Source organism: Psittacula echo, assembly GCF_963264785.1.
Source record: "Psittacula echo genome assembly, chromosome: 7".
NCBI lineage: Eukaryota > Metazoa > Chordata > Aves > Psittaciformes > Psittacidae > Psittacula > Psittacula echo.
The window spans coordinates 27,209,235-27,226,402 of NC_137740.1; the positions used below are offsets into that span (position 1 = coordinate 27,209,235).

The 17,168-nt window shown below is 49.0% G+C and overlaps 1 protein-coding gene across 5 annotated transcripts in view; it reads right to left on the minus strand.

Moving 5' to 3' along the window:
* Positions 1 to 16,360: 16,360 nt before the first annotated feature.
* Positions 16,361 to 17,168, minus strand: part of TP63 (tumor protein p63) — a gene marked incomplete at both ends in the record, with an annotated part of 103,877 nt that continues 103,069 nt past the window's right edge. For all 5 annotated transcript variants that reach the window (XM_080623871.1, XM_080623870.1, XM_080623874.1 and 2 more), the window contains one exon: positions 16,361 to 16,657. In XM_080623871.1, the coding sequence (XP_080479997.1) occupies positions 16,361 to 16,657 (297 nt within the window). The remainder of the gene's footprint in view (positions 16,658 to 17,168) is intronic.

The following is a 17,168-nucleotide window of genomic DNA, read 5'->3' on the forward strand; positions in this document are numbered from 1 at the left end:
CATGTCACTCACTGCACTGCTCTGCCACCAAGATCTGATTGTGGTCCTTGCCAGGCTGAAGCCAGGAAACAGGAATGCAGAGAGTCAATGGCAGTTTTCCTCTTTGTTGGTTTTTACAGCTTGCTGCTCTGGCAAAGTCAAGCTCAGAAGTGGATTTGTGTTTCTGCTGCAACAGTAGAGGTGGTTGCCAAGTTTATTGGCACACTGTAGCCTCACAAGAGCAAGTTACAGAGCTCTCTGGGTTTTTGGGTCTCTTTTGTATCTGAAGGGGATGGGTTGCCACCAAGGTGGCCTGATCTCTGAGAAATGTATTTTAACTCTAATATTTGATGTAGGGGCCTGATATGTGCCAGAGCTGTCAGGGTCATATCCTGACTGCCCGCGGGGCACCCTCATCCCTGGAGAAAGAAAGCAAGCTAACAATAATACTGAATATATACACTCCTCCTTGGTCAAATACGCCCCAGGGGCAACCTGGTGCAGTAACATTTTTGCTTCCTGCTACATTGATTCATGTTGGTTACTCCTGGTTTTGCCCTGCCAGTTTGGTAATTGCTGTTTCCCAAAGTCCTAACATGAAGCAGCTCCCCACAGAGGCAGTGTCTGAAGTCACACCACTAGAATAAAGCTGATACGCATTTCAGAGCAAGTTGCATGGCTCCCGGGCCAGCTCCAAGCTCCTCTAGTCAAGGCTTGGCCACTGAAGGGAGCCACAACCTAATTAGGTTTCGGCCACTTTGCTGTGTATGCCCCAGTTGTATCACTGGCAATGGGAGCTGGAGATGCTTGAACTGTGTCTCAGTTCCTTGTTAACTCTGCTGTGCCCCTCCTAATACTAATAATACATGCAAGGTGGGATCTATGACAGTCAATGAGGAAAAAAAACCCAAATGAAAACAACTCATAAAGGAAATAGAATAGAATTAAAAAGTAATTAAAGCAACAACTGAAGTGGCTCTGTGTGTGTGCACACATGTGCTTGTGTGCGGCCGTTGCTCCGGAAGCAAAGCGCTGCACAGTGTTACTCAATGCCAGGGGATCTTTACTAGAGAGGAGCTTTGTTTTTGTTTTGACATTCAAGTGGGCCCAAGCCAAGTTTGGTCACCCCTTGCACAAGGCTGCTGATAGGGGTTGCTGAGGGCTGGGGAAGCCAAATCCATCCCATAAACATGCCTTAATGCAAGTGGCTGCTGAAAGTTTCTCTCCAGCCAAAAGCTCATCCCTGAAACCTCAATTTAAAATGAGACTTGTGGGTATTTACAAATTCCTGAATCCATAGTCAAGTCTGAAGTATCTAAGGCTCTTTATATTATGTCCAGTGGCTACAGAGTCTAATAAAACCTGGGGATGTTCACGGCCTGTGAGACCTTTTGAGGTGCTAAATGTAAGCAACTGAATTCACTAAAATTGCTGTGGAGGCTTAGCATCATGTGGACAAGTCAGTCTCCATCAACTCCACTGAATGATGACTAATCAGCTTTGATTCCAAGCCAGTGCATGATAAGCTTATAAATTATGGTGTACTTGAATCTTTTAACCCCTTTATTCTCCAGGATCTAGACTGACAGGCCGAAATACAGCAGCTTTGATCACCCCTGGAGAGCCAGCGACAAACCCTGTAAGCCACCAGCCTGGCTGAAGGCCCTCTTCTGCTGTCACTCCATCCCATCCTGCTGCTGCATCCCTGTGCTGTCTCCCTACCCTGCTGCTTGGTGTCTGCCCCAGTGATGGACAATTTGGGTGGCACCATCCCTGCTGACTGCTGCACTATAGTTAGCCAGACCCTCTGCAAGGGTTTCCCCACCTTGGAGGCACTGTGGTCATGGGTGAGAACAGAGCCCGGACAGATTTGTCATCTTTGCATTATGACTGGGGGCTGCCTGACAGCTGCAGCAACTCAGCTAGGAAAAAGCTGTGAGTGAAAGGAGACAGAGGCTGCAGTGAGCACTGCTCATCTCTCCTGATTAAAGCTGGGCAGAGCCAACCTGAGCACTCAGAGGCAGCTGAACATCTTCCCATGAAAAACTGTCATTAAAAATAAGGCTGTTTCCTCCTGTCCACACCCTTGCCCAGCCTGGGGGAAAAAAGAACAAAACAGCTGGCAGTGAGATAAAAATGGGCTAGTCCTGCTTTGGGGAAGAACTATATTAAAAAAGGAACAAGGCATGCATGTCTTTTGTTTCCACAACTACTCCTATGCCCACATCCCACCAGAAGAGCCACCTTTTCCTGAGGGGAATCTTGCTGCTTGTCTGTACATCTGGGTATGACCCTGGCCAGGTCCCATGATGCTGTGCTCTTCCCTGGTTTCGAATGGGCATATATTCATACATATATATATATGTAGATGTGCGTCTCCTCCCACCACTCTATTTCAACAGCAGGCACTCAGGCTCCACGTATATGATGTCTTGGTGCCCATGACAGCCCTGGCACTCAAGACCAAACAGAGTGCAGCTGTGTACAAGGCCAGATCCTGCACCTTTGTTCACCTCCGGCACAGCCCTGCCTTCACTTTGTGGCTGGGGGGCCCACATGAACAGGTAGAATGGGTGTCAGTAAGAACAACAGGGTCCCCCCATATCCTCCTGGATCACAGTGTAGGGTGTGTGGGTCACTTTCTGTCCCCAGAGCACACACTGCACCAGCAAACTTCTGTCTCCACAGGTCTGGTAGATACCATGGCCAGCCCAGCATTACGTTTATCTTGTTTTGAACACATGGTGAAAGCTGGCACTGAGTTTGTTTCCTTCTCATTTGTCAAAACTTTGTTATGCAAAAGAAAAAAAAAAGAAAAAAACATCATAAATGCCAACATGTCCCAACCCCCTGGCCACCAGCCAACTCTGCCAAAAATCAGTCCAACACACTGCAGGAACTAAAGAAATCAAAACAAGCAACTCAGAGAGCTGCCCAGCCACCCTCACCTTGTTTCTGGGTGAAAGCACTGGCGAGCTTCAGATGAGCAAGGCTCAGTCTGGATCTGGACGCGTGTCAGCGGGCAGCATGTGAAGCCATGGAAAGAGAGCGCGGGTGCAGGCAACCACAGTGCGTGCCGTGGCAGGAGCAGGGAACGCGAGGGCCCTGTGGGCAAACAGTGTCAGGCTGGCGAGTGGACATGGTTGGCAAAGGAGCAAGTCAGCTAATGATCATTTCCAGGGGTGGTTTGGATAATAAGAATGGCAGTTCTAGTAGGTGTTTCCTGAGGTTGAGCAGGGCAGAGCAGGGGGAATTAATATGAGTTTAGTTTAGCTCCTACCCCTCCTTTATTTGTAATGAGATTAAGAGCAGAGTTGGTAGCGGCACCATCAGTCTGCTGCTGTGATGGGGTGAGCCGATAGGCAGCTCCCGTGATGCCTTGCATGCAAGCCAATGGCTCCAGCACAAGGGTTAAAACACCAGAAAAAACACCCCTTTTGTCACACATGGCTTTTTTCAGTGGCCTTAGGATGGCTTTGCTCCCAGGTTAAGGGGAAACACATTGTATTGGACTGACTTGGCTCCTTCCGGCCGTGCTAGGAGCATGGCTGACCTCCTGGTACAGCTCAGCATCAGCAGCTCCTCCTTGCAGTGCTTCTGCACTCAATGCCGGCTGAAAGAACCAGGCTAAAAGCTGGTCCTTGCTTGTCAGTGAGAAATGAAGCCACCGCTTGTTACCAATATGCTTTTTTGGCAGCTCCAGTGCAATAAATGAGCCCAATTGATTTGATAGCAATGAGGCAGAAGCTGGAAAGAAGTGTGAATGCCCTGCAAGGCACCTCCCAACTGCTCACGGTGCTTTAACTGCACTGTAGCAAAGGTGGAGAAGAAACTCTCTTACAATCCCCCTTAAAGAGGGGAGAACATGGGCCCCTTGGCAAATTTTGCAAAGATCCGTCAGACCTGTGATGAGGTCTGTTCATGGCAAACTTCGAGACACCTCGTATTGTACGTAGCTCTTTTAGGGGAGTTTTGGGTAGAAAACCACTGAAACAAAAGCCATGTATTTCAAAAACCTCGTATTACTTGCAGTAACCGGGCACACATGGGACAAGTGCTGTGAGGCACCTTGGCACCAGGCCCTATAGGGCTCTCTGTAGTGGCTGGACACAGCCAAGATGATGCCTGTGCCTGACGTCCCCTTCGCCACATTGTTAGTCACTGGCCACATTGCCCCACGTCAGGATGCCCACAAAACCCAGCTGTGGTGACAAGCATTTCTGCACAAAGGCACTCTTGTGGAGCCCCATCAACATGTGCCTGTGGTCCAGGGGTGGCCAAGTGTTGTGGGGGGCAGCTGCTCAGTGCCGTGGGGGATGCGGGAGGCTGCTCCCACCACCACACAGGAAACAAACAACCCACCAGCATCTTAAAACCAGTTTGCTGCTCCCAGGCACCTGGGGGTTGTTTGTTCATCTCTTTTTGTTTCGACACCTCATGTGAGAAGCTGGGAGCTGGCATCCACTGCTCCTGTGGTGCCAGCTCGAGATTGTTTTATTTGATTTGCCGTCCAAATTGGGTGGATGGGTGGAGGCTGAATTTTCCCGTTTATTTTTGTTTTCAAAAAAACCCTTCTGGCCCTGGGTGAGGCAGAAGGAGCTGAGTAGTTTCATGTCTGTCTTCTATGTGACAGTTACTTGCCTACAGCGGTAGGGCCACAGCCTGGCTCCTCTGAGCAGAGGAACTGTTTTTCACTGGGGAAAGCCCTCAGACACCTCACACAGCAGTTTTTATGCCTCCCACCAAGGACACTGGAAAAAGCTCTAGCATGAGTCCATCCTTCCTTGCTCTGCCCAATGGGTCAAAGGAAAAATGAAGCCTTTAATACGAGCAGTCAGTCCATGGTGCAGGGTGAAGATAGGGCAGGCTGTGAGCTCCTCATCAGCAGTGGGGTGATCGCTGAAAGTCCTGGCCTTATAGCTTGGACTTATTTTGTACAGCTGTAGGGAAGGGGTTTGTCACCGAAGGTCCCCAGGGAAAGCCCTGAGCCACATGCAGTTGACACCCTGAGGTGCTCTGATCAAACACTTTCAGAATAACTGTTCCCACATCAAAACATGGGCCTGACAGCAACTTAGGGATGGGACAAAGTATACACAGACTCTCTGCCCAGCCCGGCCATGCCCTGTGCTTCCTCAGGTGACTCACCGGCCCTCGCAGCAAGCAAAGCAGCCCAGGAGGGTTTTCCCCATGGCTGGGACTGATGGTGCTGGCTGGAGCTGCTAGCATCACTGCTTGGGGCCAAACCTACAAACTGTGTTTGCTCTGGGAGCATAACGAATCTTTAACAGTTCCCCTTGAGGTGGAAGATGGCACATCCTTTCTCTCCTTTCAGACTAATTACACTGAAACGAAAGGTGAGATGCACCATTCCAGGAATGTTACCAAGCCTGCGAGTCCTCCACCCAGCAGGATTAAGTAGGAGCTCCGGATGGCATGAATAAGATTCCGGCAGCTGGCCTCCTGCTCCTCTTGCTCAACCGCTGGTGCCACCAGACAAAAGATAACAAACATCTCTCCTGCTCTCATGATGGGGCCAGCAGCAAAAGAAAATTTCCAGGTCAGAAGCTACCGCTGGGTAGCCCATGCTCCAGGCCATGCAGAAGAGTCTCCATCCCTCAGCACCAATTTGCCCTAGCTGTGAACACCGTGTACTACTGGCCTGGAAGTGAAACCCAAATGGTGCATACCCCAAGCACGACTTGGGTTCTCCCCTGCTGCTTTCAAACTGCATTTCACTTACAGCACTTCCAATCTTCCCAAGGGATGACATAGCTGCTGCTGATTCCTGCTAAACACCTTGAAGTTTTCAGGAAAACCCCAACAGAACTCTTTGCTTTCCCCTCCTTTGGCAGCTCTACAAGTCATTAGTCGCCATGATGCCAGGCCATGGAAGTCTGAAGGCTTGCAGACATACTTGATACAAACAGATATAAATGCACCAGAGGGATCATCCTGTTCTAATTTAGGAGGTGGAAAAGGGCAGATTGCTGCCTGGAAATCCAGGCCAGCTCCGGAAGCATCACCCAGAGCTTCTTCCTCCCTACTATGCCTGGCCACCCCAATCAGCATTGCTCTTCTTCCACATGCAACAGGGATGCTCACAACCAGCTAAACCAGCACGAATGGGAAGAAAATCAGGCTTAGGAAATTTACCTGTATTAATATAGATGTCTGTCTTGGGCACCCTTTTCTGCAGCCTCACTGGGTTTGATTTAGCTGCCTCAACTAGCTGAGAGCCTTCTCAAAGGTATTCCAGATGTCCTGGCCTAACCAGACATGCAAGGGTTAACCAAAGTGCTGTTCGGGCCCAGCTTCACCTCAGTTCAAATGGAGCAGAAGGAAAGCTCTACTCATTTATCTTGAAGATGTGTAAAAGAGTCAAGTGCTGCAATTTGTGGTCCATACCTTCCCAAGTCAGACTCTCTTGCTGGGCTTCATCTCTTGTGAAATACTGCAGTAACTCTGTGCTGCTTCCCTGCCATTGGGGCACCACTGAGAAAAACAACAGGAAAAAAGTAAAAATAATGACATTTCAGCCAGCACTCTCTGCTCCTGAGACCTCTCCAGGCAGCAGCGGGTCACAGCCTGCATGGGATAGAGAGTGCCTTTGCCTTCACCTCCTCTCCTGCCCTTCATCGAGCTGCTGGCATCCCTGGCAGGGCTTTTCATCTTGTCCAATTTCCTCACCTCCAAGGAAAGGCTGAAATAATCTGTGGGAGATGCTGCCTATGGCCTGACTGTAATACATTTACCTTAATGGTTACTTGCTAATATTCTACGCTTGGGTGAAATGATAAGTTTCAGGTCCAGGTGGAACATGTTCAGCCATCGCTTCTTTGGGGCAGGCTGAGCCACTGCTGTTAGAGATGTGCAAATCAAGTTTGTGTGTGGTTTTGGTGCATGTCTTTATACCATAAGCCCTTACCCTTCAATGCACAGCACGATCCCACCTGCTGATAGCTCCTAAACACTGACTTCCTTCTGTTCAAGTCACTAATTAAGTGGCAGTAAAGGCTAGAATATAAATTTTAATAGAAGTAACTGTCCTGCTACCCATAGCTCTTCAAGCTGGAAGAAAGCTCTTCTATAGGAAGAGCAAACAGTGAGGTCTGCGTCCTCATCCCTCACCCTCACTGGCAGGCAGGCACTGCCACAGGCTGCTCCTCTGGCAAATAGAAGCCTTGCTCAGGCCTTTCAGTGGGTGTTGTGAGTCTGGGGCTCAGGCCAGAGCTGAACACCATAAGGGAGGGACCAGCTCACTCATGCCAGTGCTCAGGGCTGGCTATTTGCTCAGCTCAGCATGCAAGAGCTCTGCATCAGCCTTCAGAGGGCCAAATCCTGCTGCGGAGGAAGGGTGCTGGACACTGCTGTAGGGCTAGGCTTCATACACATAGGCATTGCAGCACCTTCTAGGCACATTGTGGTAAAGGTGACCCCTTACCTCCTGTTTCTGTGAAAGACATCTTCACGAAAATACTCATGTTCAGCTTCAGGTTGGTAACTGTGCCCAGGTTCAACAAGGGCCGCTTGACAGTGTCCTTGGAGTAAGAAATCAATACATTTATCTCACATTTCGCCATGGTGTGTGGATGATTTGATGCAACTGCTCAGCCACCCACGCCTTTAATAAATCAAAGAGCTTTTCACGCAGCACTGTGCAGTATTTTGTTTCCTAACATCCCTGCCACTGAGCACTAGGATCTGTTGTAACATTTCTTACCCAATTCCAGCACTGAGGGCTATGTAACCAAGAAGAAGATGGATCACACGTGGAGATCTTCAGCGTTGTCTCCAGAGGCGATTTCCAATGAATCAGAAGCTGTATTAATCACAAGCTCACAGAAGGATTTGGGAAAACAAAACAAAACTTAAAGAGAACCATCCAAAACCCAAAAACAACCTCAGGAAGAAAACTGGAAAAAGTCAGCAGATTCCCTGTGGTGCTCTTTAGGAAACTCAGGAAAAAGTGGAGGAAATCAGAGGCTATCCTAGAAAACATCTTCCCAAAGTTTACTGCTGTAGGACAGAGCTGAAAATCCCTTCCAAAAGACCAAGGGGCCACTCCAACATACTCCCCTTCAGACCTGCTCCTGCCCAGCTTCACGTTGCATTTGCTGATGAGGGAAAGGGAAGTGCAAGTAGAGACTGGGGATGGCCAAGTTGGAAAGTGCCTGGAAATGTTTGGGCTGAATGCTAAATAATTGAAGAAAAATGCCTGACAATGGCTTGTCCACCCCTGAGAACCCAGATCACCCAGATCACTTCGTCATGTGCAAATGAGTGGTGTGGGCACTTTTCCCTCTTTGCTTCCTGCAGATCAGAGTGACCCAGCCCAGGAAAGCTAGGCAGGGACCTGGAGGCCAGGGCAGCGGTGGGCAGAGCGTGGCCATGGAGCTCAAATCCCACACAAGCACTGCCCATAGCTGCCAGCACTGCACACTCCTCCTCACTCAGGACCCAAGGAGGGTGCCATCCTCTCCAGCTCCCCAGCCATCTCCTCGGGAGCTGGAAACTGTCTCCGTGGCACAGCCCTGAACTGCAGCGGGTGCCTGCCCGGTGGTGGGACTGCTGTCACGTTTGACCTCCCATGGGGCAGAATCATTAAAAGAGCAGGGCGAGCTTTCAAAGCATGTACCACCAAGCTGAGCTGGAGCCAGACCACAGCCTCCAAGCAAGCAGCCCTGGGGAGCACGTCCCTCTGTGTGCAGCACCTTACGGAGTCACGCAGGTGCACAGTGGGGAGCTGGGTGCCGCAGGCGGGTTGGCAGGGTGCTGGGCTCCCCACCCAGACTGGCTGAGCTGGCTGCTGCAGCAGCAGCATAGGAGCCTGGAGCCCCCCACCATTGCTCCAGCCAGGTGCTGCTGTGGGAGTTCCTGGCTGCCTCGTGTGCTCCCCGCAACATACCTGGTGGTATTTTCTCAGCTGTAAGAATAGATGTGTATCGCTTTGGCAGGAGAAGTTCTGCCGCCAAGACTCTGTGTGCGTGTGTGGAGGGAAGGTGGGGCACATCTCATGTCCTTGGGCAAGCATGCATGGCACTGGGAGCCTGGGGTGCTGCTGAATGATGGCTGTAGCTGCAAGGTGTTGCAGCACCAGGTAACTGTGCAGGGCTGCTTGCCCCCAGTGCACCTCCAACCAACCTCCTGGCTCTGGAGACATCTCTGGTTCACCAACCGAGGGCACAGCTTCAGGCTTTTTGCAGCCTGGGGTGAGAGCAGCAGTTTGCTGGCTTGGCAGGTGATGGTTTTTCGTCTTCCTCCTCTGAATTTCTCATTTGTGCTGGTGTTGGTTGGCATGGGCACAGCCCTGGGGATTCCCTGGGTGCACAGCAAAGGGCAAGAGAGCAGCAGCTTTCCCTGAGAAGCAACTACAGTAAAGTTTGTTCTGAAACATCAGTAGATCACTTACTTACTCTACGCATGCAAAATAAGCAAACAAGAGTTGCTGCTGCAGCTCTTGCATGTGGGATGCAAGGGAAAAGGTGTTGAAATAGGCAGTTCTATAAAACCGATGCCCAGGAGCCATTTGAGGGGCTGAGAGGGGGCACAGGTTCAGTGGTTCGGGTTGCACCCCCATGGGACGACAACGGTGGCAGGAGGCGGAGGGTTGGCACCATGAGCCGCCAGCCACAGCCACCTTCAGCTGCAGTGAGTCCCTGCATCCCTGATCGAGGCTGCGGGACCGCAGAGCAGGAGAGGTGCTAGGCGCCGGGTCCGCAGGGGGTCCCACTAGAGGGCAGTGGCTCCCCTGGCAGCGAGGCAGCCGCCCGTCCGGCTCCGCTTCGCCGCTCGCGGACTACGCATTGCCGCAGCCCTCCGAGCTGCTGTGCTCTTGTCTGTACGATGAAGGTAGCGTTACAAATCCCCTTCACAGAGGAACCAGCGCGGGCTGGAGATGATGTACTCGGAAGCGCAGTGCAGCCAGATCTCCCGTTGTCTCAATTTTATTTTTTTAATGGCCTGCCTGCGGAAGAGATGTTTTAGTTTTTCCTTATTTCTCTTCAGATCCTGCATCAGTTTCTTTCCCTCACACAGACCCCTTCAAACACTTACTCGCTGCTGGATTGTACATGGCTGTGCCATGAGAGTGCCTTTCGCAGTGAGCCACAATCCTTAGGAACTTGGCAAAGCTGATTGCACGGACAGAGCCATCCCACTCAATGTCAACAAACAAGGTTAGTCTTCCCTTGGCCTTGATGCAGGCAATTATGAGACCACATCTTCCAGGGCACGATTCAGAGTGGGAAGCTAATATGCTCTGAATGGCTCCCCAGGGACTTTCTTGCCACTGATGATGCAGGGAACCTAATCTCCTACCCTAGGCAGTTGGGAGAGACAATGTAAGCATCTCCCTTGCATGCTGTAATGGTTGATATCAGCCAATCTGCCTGTGAGTAATTGCTGAGCATGCCAGAAGGCATTTACCTTCTGTTGGAGCATGTTTCCCCATCGTCTGGGGAAGTGGCTCAGCCAAAAAAGCCGCTGGCTGCCATGCTCACATTATCACTGCAAGCAAGGAGAGTGCACTGCAGCAGCAGTGAGGAAATCAGCTGAATGATGCATGAAGACCCTCGCTGAACACTGAATCTTAGAGCTATCAAGTTGAAATCCAGCTGCTCATGGGCCTGTGTATGACGTTGCTGTGGGAAGAGAGCAAGGCATGGTACTACTGTGACTGCAGCCACCAAAGCAGAAACACACTGGGGACAAGCAATGTTCGCTGGTGTGATCGGGACCCCTGGCTTCCATGCTGTAGGCACACAGTGTACACCATGCACAGAGATACCCCTTGGTGCTTGCCCATGTGCTGGGGCTGCAGCAGCAGCCCCCATGTTCCACCCCAAATCCTGAATATTCTGCCCCCCAATCTCACATAGCTTTCCCTTTACTCACCACTGGTTCCAGGCATCTGGCTCACTTCCTGAAGGCAGAACTGATGTTTCCTAAGAACAAAACTTATGACACTGTAGGAATGTTTACAAGGAAGCAATTTTGATAAAACCAACTGATCCCCCTACCTCCTCAGAAAAGGACTTTGACCAGTTTGAGCTAAGGAGGAACACAGCCACACTCACCTATGCAGTGGGCAGCCCTGTAACATCCACAGGCAGATGGAGGGCGATTGCAGAGAGGCTCCAACTCCTCACTGATCGAAAAGCACCTACCAATAGAAATGCACATACACACAAAATAAACCAGCTGGTTCCACAGTGCTGATGTTAAGGCCTTGTGCTGAAGGGATGGTAGATACAGCTGAGACAAGCTGGGCGTAAAGAAAAGGGATCAGGGATGGGCCAGGATCAGGAGAGGAAAGCTGTAGCAAAGGGAACTGTCATATACTTCTGTGTTAAATTTTGGCTCCTTGGTCTTAGGGAAGCAAGCTGGGAGAAAGATGCAGCCAGTCCTTTCCAACAGAGCATAAAGATTCTTTTCCTCCCAGTTTATTTGATGTTCATGGCCAGTGTATCCAAACATCAACAGTAAGGCTCCAGAATTCCAACCTCTGCCCTTTGCTATAGGCTCAGGAAGACAATTTGCTGCTGTCATGGGTCACAGAGAGACAAAATATCTCAGGATCCAGAAACCACTAGCTTGAGCCTGGCAGTCAGGGGAGACTATTTGCCAAACGTGGCTGGTGAAGGCTCAGCACAAGCACAGCCCACGCTCAGGTGGCCACACTCTGTATCTCGGTAGTGGCTGTGCACTGCTGCCGCACAGAGCAGGCCATGCAGGAGAGCCCTGCACGGCCTGGAGTAGCTGCTCACTGACCTTCACACAGTTGGTATAAGCTGTACATTTTATAGCGTAGTGAATCAGAAGGCCAAGTAGCACAAGCTCCCACTGGGTGCTAGGGCTGGGCTGCCCACACAGTTTTCCTGCTGAGAAACTACTTGCAAAGAGGCAGAGCGGGAGGCCAGGTCCTGCACTCCTCCCTCCACAACACAGGCAGGCTCTTTGCTGTCAGGAAAGGCTTTCTGCTAAGCCATGCAGGGCAGGAAGAATGTAATGAGCAAGGCACCCTTTACAGGCTCCACTCAGAGGTTTGCCAAGGTTTGTTGTGTCCAGATAAGTTTCATTCCAGGGGACTGCTAGCTTCAGCACACTTAGAACTAGCAGCATAGAAGGGCATGCACGTCTTCAGAGGTCCACCCAGGCTTGCAAAACACAGCTGGAAGCTTGTAATGGATCCCTGCCCTGAAAACCTCATGCCTGCATATAAAGCATCCCAATATCCAAAGACAAAATTCCAATGAGTATGGGTGGAGGGCAAAAGGGAGAGAACCAGCTTGGGATTCCTCACTCCTGAAATCCTTGCTGTAACCTAAGGAATGCAGAAGTTCCCTACTCCAACAGTGGATTGCAGCAGACACCAATTACAATCATTGGCAAACATATTTCAAGCTTACCTGGTTAATGGAACTAAAGTCCTATTTCACCTCATCCAATTTGCTCATCTAGAGGCAGAGTCTATCAGCTGAAACAGCAAGTTCTTGCAGCCACTGTAGTAGGACTTCCCTCTTTGAGGGCAAATACTAGTTTTTAACATGACATTCAAGCAATCCCTGACTGCCAGAGTGCAAACAGGCCTATGGATATTGATATCCAGAGATAACTGCTTTCACCAGAGTCTAGATTTTTTGCCAAAGGGGAAAAGAAACAGTGACCAGAACCAAATAAATCAGACAGGCATTCCCTACCCTAATGGTAAATGTGAAGCTAACTCCTAAGGAAACCCATGGACTTTCATTCTTCTGAGATCTTCGTGGGATTTTTTTTTTGTTTGGTTTTTTTTTTTTTTTTTTTTTTTTTTGACTCATGATCAGGGAAATCTGTAGAAGACAGACATGGGCCCCATATAGAAACCACTGATGAAGCTGTGCTGACAGAGGCCACTCCATCACTTTCAGGACAGCCACCCCGCCGGCTCTGAGCTGCTCTTCTTTCAAATCCTTGAAAGAATTATTGAGATACCAAAGAAAAGGAAATGGCTTTGGTAGGAGAGAGGATTCTCAGGGTGATGCACAAAGCCTTTGGTGTAAGTTACATGAGGACAATCCTCCCCAGGCTCCACGGGGGTAGTGGAGATGGCTGTGCAAGGCTGTTCCACAAGTGTGGAGATAAGAAAGGGCAGCACTGACCCTGCTTGCTCCAAGTGTACCTTCCTTCCTCCCAACTAGGGCACACAGAAACCACAGTTCCATTGTGCTTGAGCTGAACACTGAACACAGGGCACTTCCCAGTGCCCTGCTCAAAACCAGAAAGAAGAAACCCAGTGAGAGGGCAAAAAAAAACCAGAGCCATGCAAACAATGCAAAAGCCAGAAGACTTCACAGTTCATCATGAGGCTTACGGGGGCTGACCCATTCGATCTGCCAGAAAGAAGGCAGATGGGTGTGCGATGGCACCTTATGACACACCCTTGTGACATGGATGGTGTGGGGATGAGAAAACTGCACACGTGGGCAAAGGCAACACTGGGCCCTGACTGCTCAGAGGAGGAAGCAGCAGCAAAGACTCCTGCTCACTTCCAAGAAGGCGCTCAGGCAACAAAAGAAATTGTTTGGGAATTCAGTGTCATTTTCACTTCGGCTTTTATTTTCATTGACTTCAACAACAAGGTGTTCCAAAGCACACACAGGTCTTGGTGCAGGCAACACTGTCATTGCTACAAGCATTGGCAGATTCTCAGCTCAATTAACCCATATGCTTTGATGTATCAAAACAAAACAAAAAAAAATCACAGCTCTACAGAGGAGGGTAAAAGCTACAGCAGTTCAAACTCACTTGAAGATTCCAGTTATACAGAAGTGGGCTCCATAGCGGTATACAGTAGAAAGGTTTTCACAGCATATATTTTAATCATTAGTGATGCAGCAGAAAAGCAGACTGCTGACCATCTCACTGCTGAGCTGAAAGACAGATACTGACGTTCTTGCACCCAGACTCTGGGCACAGCCTTAACTGCATTAACCTTTATAGTCAGAAGCTTCCTAGTTCCTAAAATGACAGTATTTTTGCATCAATGTTGGTACAATACTGAAGCAGCTCAGAAGAATTACACAATGGTAATGCAAAACCTGGGAGGTGAGAAGGGCACAGCCCAATTCATCTCCAGGAATCTGCAAAGCATCCACACTAACACTTCCCCTGCACTAACACTGCCCAGCTGAATTAATTCTTGCACCAGGTCAAGAGCAGGATGACTCGCTTCTTTTGTAGCATATAGGAAAACAACAACAACAACAAAAAAGACATAGTAAGTTTTCACACTGAGCATGTTAAATACTTTGAAATCTAGGACACTGCTCTTTGAAGTGTTACAAAATAAATGATAAAACAGGCTTCCAGTACCTGCTCCCCTCTCCCTCAACTGCAAAGTAACACAGGAATCTCAGTATGAAAAACACAAATATATTTGTCCAGTGACGAGCCATTTGTTACAAGGTATACTGTAAGCATTCTGCATAAAAATAATAATTAAAAAAAAACAAAAACAGAAAAACAAACAACATTTTACTGTGGTTCTGTCAGACCCGGTAGCCCAAGAAGAAATAAAAATCGACATGTTATGCTGTAGGAAACAAAAATTACACATACAAAAAAATATTTATATACACACTTTACAGGGTAACAATCTTTCAATACCAGTTAGAGCTATCCAAAATAGGCTTGCACAGTTACTGAAAGGCAGTCTTCGAATGCATCATAGACCTGGCACAACAGACAGATGGAGTAGGATGCTAACAATATCAGGCTTAAATGAAATACATGGCACACAGCAGGGCCCACAAAAAAGCCACTGCATTGAAACGAGATGATTTGGTTATAGCAAGGTAGGATGAGAAGTGATTTAAGCTGCTTTCTCATCTTTCCTCAGCTAAAAAAAACCAACGAAAAGTCAGGCTTACTGTTAAAAAGAGCAGGCCAACTTGAGAGCAGCTGTGCTGAGCTGGGCTCCTCCATTTAGGTTTGTTTTGTGTATGTTAGCGTCTCACTACCTTGGCCAATATAAATGTGAAAACATGTTCTCTGTTCAGTTACTTGTCCACAAGATCACTGGCAGCCAGAGGAAATGCTTCAGAACACAGCTGCTGTAGAACCAATAAAGAAATCACAAAAAACAAATCCAAAAAACAAAACCAAAAACCAACCACAGAGAAGAATCAATTTCTCATGTAAACGTGACTTTCTGCAGTAGCAACACTCATATTGCCAGGAACCCATCCCTGTTCCAAGGCAGTTGGAAATATCTTTCTTTTTTTACTCTCCACTTCTAGTTGCTCATCACTTAGTCTATAGTCACCACCAACAAACCGCAACAGGCTCCAGCCTATTACAGATATATCTAAAGATGGTTCTACTTTACTTGGCATGAAACCAATCTAGCATGGTCCAAGTAAAAGATTGTCTGGGTTTAGGATAGCTGAAGCCCTACAAATCAATATGCGGCTCTCAGTTGGTTCTCTGTTCAACTGGAGGCTAGGCAGGCAAATCCTTATGCTAAACTATCCAGGCTGCGTATGTGGCAAAGCCTAATTCTCTAGCTTAAATGTCAGTAGTAGTACAGAATGGCTAAAGGATGGGTCGAGGGCAAAATTCAAGAGTGACCAGTGGCTGTAATTGCATTTATATCCTGAAACAAGCAAACCAGGACATAGATATGAATGTAAATTCAAAACAAGAAGAGACAGCAGTTTTGTTTCTTTTCCCAGAGAAGGTGAGGGAAAATGAAAAAGTGAGTTGCAGGTGGCTGTAAGCACTGGCCTGCCCAGCAAAGTGCATGTGCTGTCTCCGCTGGAGACTATTACACATGAACAGAGCACTCAGCTCCGTGGGAAGAGGCTGGTTAAGTGCAACGTTTAGCAGACCAATTCCCATTTCTTTTTCGAATGAACTGCCAGTTCAGAGTTCGGTGGCTTTGGGTTTTTTGCATTTGGTTTTGGGGTTGAGATGAGTTGTTTTGTTTGGTTTTTTTTTTTTTTTTTGCTTTTAAGAAAATTTTCACCTTCCTGCTTTTCAAAGTGAGATTGTTGGATGAGAGACACAAGTTTGCAGGTCAGGATGCCCACAGGGTGTGTGAGGATTCGAAAGTCAAGAAAAGAAGCCCTCTCCCCAAAGGAAAACACAAAACAAGAACACCGCCTTCTCAAGAAGGTCAATGGCTTTCAAGGAAATACCACCCGCTCTTCCCCTTGCAAGAGCTGGGGTGGAGGTTGTGGTCCAGGAGTATGACCTAGACAGCATCAAGGGCATAACTCAGAATAAATGAACAAGAAGGTTCCCTCCGCCCTTCGTCCAGGGGTGCAGTACCAAGCAGAAGGAAGACAAGGGCTGAGCAGTTTGTGGCCGAGGCGGGGTGGTGCGGGGTCCATGGTGCTCACTCCCCTTCCTCCTTGATGCGTTGCTGTTTGTTGCGCCTGGCATCCATGTCAAAGTTGAAGTCATTCCACTCGTCGCGGGGAGGGAAGGAAATGGTCTGTCGGAGCGTGAAGCGGACTGCGTCGATAACCCGCTCCCCTCGCGTCTCGCTGGAGCCCACGCTGACCGTGGAGGCGCCGCTGGGAGTGCGCAGGAGGTGGGGAGGGGAGGAGAAGTCATGGAGCTGCCGGTGGTCCAGGATGCCCTTCCAGATGGCATGGCGGAACTGCTCTGGGATCTTGAGGCTCACCAGATCCTGGAAAGGCAAGGTGGAGCGCTTAACGGGGTGATACCTGGGTAAGCTGGGAGCTGGGAACAGAAGAAGCCTCTGGGCCACTCTGCAAATGCCTACTAACCAACAATGCTGCTGAAATTGGCCATGATGCACCACAGGAGACAAACCACTGCTCCTGAAGGTGGTGGTTCACTTTTTAACAAGAGTGTGCAGCAGCCAAGAGGCAGCAAGAACACAAGGTCTGTTCTGAAGTTACACAAAACACACATTTATGCATGAGATATGGTGACCTCAAGCTAGATGTTTAACTGGACTGCAAGGCATCCAAGACAACCTCTGGAAGATCTGCTGGTTGTCTACGGCAGGGGATGCTGGGCTGCAGAAATTCAACAGCTTTGAAAACTGCTGTGTTTATTTCAAAGCCTGCAAAAAGATTTTAGAATTCAAGTCTGAGCTCCAGTATTGAAAGCTCTGGGTCTGACCCTATAGAAACTGCCTTACTTACTTGAACGTAACTACGAACAGACATATA